Raw genomic sequence first — 3606 nt, 5'->3', positions numbered from 1 at the left:
TTTTTGCAGATGATGTGGTCCTGATGGCATCATAGGTTTCCTCAGGCTGGTTACTGGTGTCTCCCTTAGAAATAGGGTGAGAAGCTCGGCCATCCGCGAGGAGCTCAGAGTAGAGCCGCTGCTCCTTTGCGTTGAAAGGAGCCAGTTGAGGTGGTTTGGGCATCTGGTAAGGATGCCTCCTGGACGCCTCCCTAGGGAGGTGTGTTCCAGGCACGTCCAGCTGGGAGGAGGCCTCTGGGGAGACCCAGGACTAGGTGGAGAGTTAAATCTCCACTCTGGCCTGGGAATGCCTCGGGATCCCCCAGTCAGAGCTGGTTAATGTGGCTTGGGAAACAGAAGTTTGGGGTCCCCTGCTGGAGCTGCTGCCCCTGCGACCCGACCCTGGATAAGCGGATGAAGATGGATGGATGAATGGATGGATTATTCGATTATTAATACTGATGAATTAATGCACAAGTAGCTTCCAGCAGAGCAACATTTGAAAATCTTATTCAGTTGGTAGTTTAGTCCAGTGGTTCCCAACCTAGGGGTCGTGCCCATCCAAAGGGTCACCAGATAAATCTGAGGGGTCCTGAGATGATTACTGGGATTCAAACAGTTTATTTAAATCCATCTGAAAGATTTAGAGGAGAAAAGTCAACAACTTATAGACTTCTGAGACAAACTATGAGCCGCTGGTTTAAAACTGTATTTTATAAACTGATTATGTTTTTATCAATTTCAATACACTGTAAAAATTATCAAGGTAGTTTAACTTAAAAACTTAAGTTCAATTGCTGCCTTAAAAATGTGAGTAAACTCAACTTTAACAAAAGCTTTATTTTAACTCATGGTGTTACCTTCCACAAGTTGTTTAATTAATGATCATTTATTGTTTCAACTTGATACTGTGAGTTAAACCAACTACCTATATTACATTGTTCATTCAAAGAAACTTGCTTTCTTTTGTCAAACAAACATACAAATCTAAGCTATTTCAACTCTGTAAGTTAAGTTAAGGAAGTTGTTTAATGAATGATCATTTATTGTTTCAACTTGATACTGTGAGTTAAACCAACTATCTGTATTACATTGTCTAGTCAATGAAACTTAATCTTTTTTGTCAAACAAACATGCAAGTCTATACCCTTTCAACTCACATTTTTAAGTTAAGATAATTGACTATATTCATACCAATTGCCTTTTGAAGTTAGGTTAACTCATGTTTTTAAGGCAGCAATTGAACTTATAATTTCAAATTAAGTAGACTTGTGTTTTTAATTTCCATCCCCTATCTCAACTAATAATGGCAAGTTCACCAGTTTCTTAAGAGTACAATGAATGAACTTACAATTCACGTATTCAAGAATTTATTGTAAGTACCTCAACTCACAGCCTTCGTCTCCTTCAGATACACTTGTAATTGACGCAACAAGCCTAAAAGCCAATGAAAACATCTCAGACTACACAAGTGCCAAAGTGAGACCATATTTATGATAATTTAACATGTTCTAACAGTATTTAAACATAGTCACCTATGAAGAGCGAGGTCAACGCAACCAACTCTTATACCAATCAGTTCATTTAAATGAGATTATATAAACCTTGAGACCGTTTGCCTGCAACTGCATTTAACAATCAAAAAACGTAATAAAGAAAAACGTCTGTCTGAGGAGAGAACAGTTGATACCATCAGCTGTAATAAGTAAAATGCTTGTGATTTCTACAACATGGTGACTAATGAGTAGTAATATTGAAAAGGAAATGCACAAAACTCAAATGTCCAAGTCCATTACAGTCTTGTTCCATTGAAGATAAAGAACTTTGAGGCTGGTTTGTGTTGTCTTAAGTACTCCACTTCTAACTTCACAAGACTTCGAACAGTCGAGACTATCAGCTCTCACAATCCGTCCAATAAAAAAGTGGGGAGGATCAGTGTTTTGTCCCCTCTATCATTCTCAAAATTAAGTTTTAAATTGTGAGACAGTGCTGTTTTTCCACAGTACAGAACAGTGCTGAAAGTGCATATAAAAGAGAACAATGAAGTCTTGACAGGAACAATATCCACATGAGAATCTTGAGAAAATGAGGAGCAGGTGTTACAGTCTGTACCTCAGGATTCTGTTTCTTAGTCCATGTACGCGGGCAGATGCTTGGTCTGGTTTTATCTTCATCACCACTCTCTGAAGAAACTCAAAGGAATACTTCATGGCTTCTGGGTACTCGAGATTGACACAGTAGATGACACCCATGAGCATGGCAAAGCTGCATGCCACATCTTTAATGTTGTCTCCTCAACCACAACAGCTATCTCGAAGACCTCCCGTGGAAAGGCATTCCGTTCAGCACCTTCATAGCCTATCAGCAGGCCAAGTTGCATCCCCTTCATGGTTTCATCCAGAGTCTCCCTGTGAGCCTTGAAAAGCAGAGACAGTGTGTGACTGTTTTAGTCTACAATTATATAGGCTTTAAAAGACTAATTTAAAATGCAATCATAATCCTCAAATATAGAGCAGGAAAGTCACACCCTTTAGTTGTTCCCAAATAGACTGAACCTGATCAGTAACACCAACTATCAATTCATTTTCAGAATTTCAACCCTTGGAAGTGAGACAGAAATAGTTCAGACACTGAAGGACTTTAGCAAATGTTTTAAAATTGTTCTCTAAAAGATGAGTGACCGGAACAGCCATATATAAGAAAAAAAAAGTGTAAATTACACATTATAAACCACATGAATTGAAATCTATCATTTAAGTTATGAGAAAATGCAAAGTAAAGTTTGAATGAATTGAATGAGTTTTCATGACTATTAGACAGGCAACGTTAATAAGTCTGGGTTGGGGTATGAAGTATTTTTCTTTCTTGAAAATCTACCCTGGGAAAAGAAAAAGTCCCACAGTAAAAGAATCACCCATATACACACACTAACAGTTTTGCGTTACAGAAATCATAATGGTCTTACGTCACACATCCTGACTACAGTTGATGGATCTTCGCCTGATATGTAGTGTGGCAGACCAAGCAAGGCAGCAGTCCTTCTCTTCTCATTTGTATCCTACATGAAAAAGAAACATGCAGTAAGTTGAAAATGTTTTAGCCAAGATAATACATTTTGCCTAATTTTATGATCTGCTCTCCACTTACATCTTTCTGAAGGCAGTCCAAAATATCTTTGAGTGATTGCTTCTTTCCAGTCTTGGTTGCTGCTTTGTACACCTCTAGCAGTCTTGGGACCAGGCCATCACGTCTGTCGAGAAAATATTCCAGAAGGTCTTTGGTGACCATTCTCTTGAACTCCGTCCTGATCTGAGAAGAGGCAGATAGAAAATATAAGTCAAACATAATTATGAACAAGACACAGTATCAGACAAAACGTGCTTCTCTCTCTCAACTGAGTACCTGTCTCTCATGCAACAGAGCTGGCCATCTGGAAATGACTTCTGTGATGAGTGGCTGATCTCCAATTATCTCTTTTCTGCGCTGGGAAAACGTAGCAACCATCAGGTCTTCTACCAGCTGGGGATCAGGGTCTCTTTTCAGCATTTCAGCCTCCATCATATTACACTTCTCCATGTTTTCAGGACTCTGTCCTTCAGGCGGATCTGGACAGTAGTTGACCTCACC

The 3606-nt window shown here is 39.2% G+C and overlaps 1 protein-coding gene across 2 annotated transcripts; it reads right to left on the bottom strand.

Moving 5' to 3' along the window:
- Positions 1-1332: 1332 nt before the first annotated feature.
- On the bottom strand, positions 1333-3597 carry LOC123965283. Of its 2 annotated transcripts, none has more exons than XM_046041848.1 (4): positions 3382-3597; positions 3127-3288; positions 2945-3037; positions 1333-2395 (listed from the first exon to the last, which is right to left on the bottom strand). In XM_046041848.1, the coding sequence occupies exons 1-4, from the start codon at positions 3553-3555 to the stop codon at positions 2186-2188; spliced, it is 639 nt and encodes a 212-aa protein (XP_045897804.1). In that variant the 5' UTR covers positions 3556-3597; the 3' UTR covers positions 1333-2185. The 2 variants fall into 2 exon arrangements, with proteins under 2 accessions (XP_045897804.1, XP_045897805.1); XM_046041849.1 differs by lacking the exon at positions 1333-2395 and adding an exon at positions 2511-2857.
- Positions 3598-3606: the final 9 nt, after the last annotated feature.

The sequence above is a fragment of the Micropterus dolomieu genome, unplaced genomic scaffold, assembly GCF_021292245.1.
Source record: "Micropterus dolomieu isolate WLL.071019.BEF.003 ecotype Adirondacks unplaced genomic scaffold, ASM2129224v1 contig_9057, whole genome shotgun sequence".
Classification (NCBI taxonomy): Eukaryota; Metazoa; Chordata; class Actinopteri; order Centrarchiformes; family Centrarchidae; genus Micropterus; species Micropterus dolomieu.
Note: the sequence above shows the minus strand (reverse complement) of the source record. Positions and strands in the feature narration are given on the sequence as shown.

Excerpts from the sequence above, each read along its gene's own strand:
- LOC123965283 (XM_046041848.1), bottom strand. The coding sequence starts at position 3,555 with ATGGAGAAGTGTAATATGATGGAGGCTGAAATGCTGAAAAGAGACCCT. Across the intron at positions 3,289-3,381 it reads CTCTGTTGCATGAGAGACAG|ATCAGGACGGAGTTCAAGAG; the intron begins GTACTCAGTTGA and ends GCCTCTTCTCAG. Across the intron at positions 2,396-2,944 it reads CTGTAGTCAGGATGTGTGAC|GCTCACAGGGAGACTCTGGA; the intron begins GTAAGACCATTA and ends CTGCTTTTCAAG.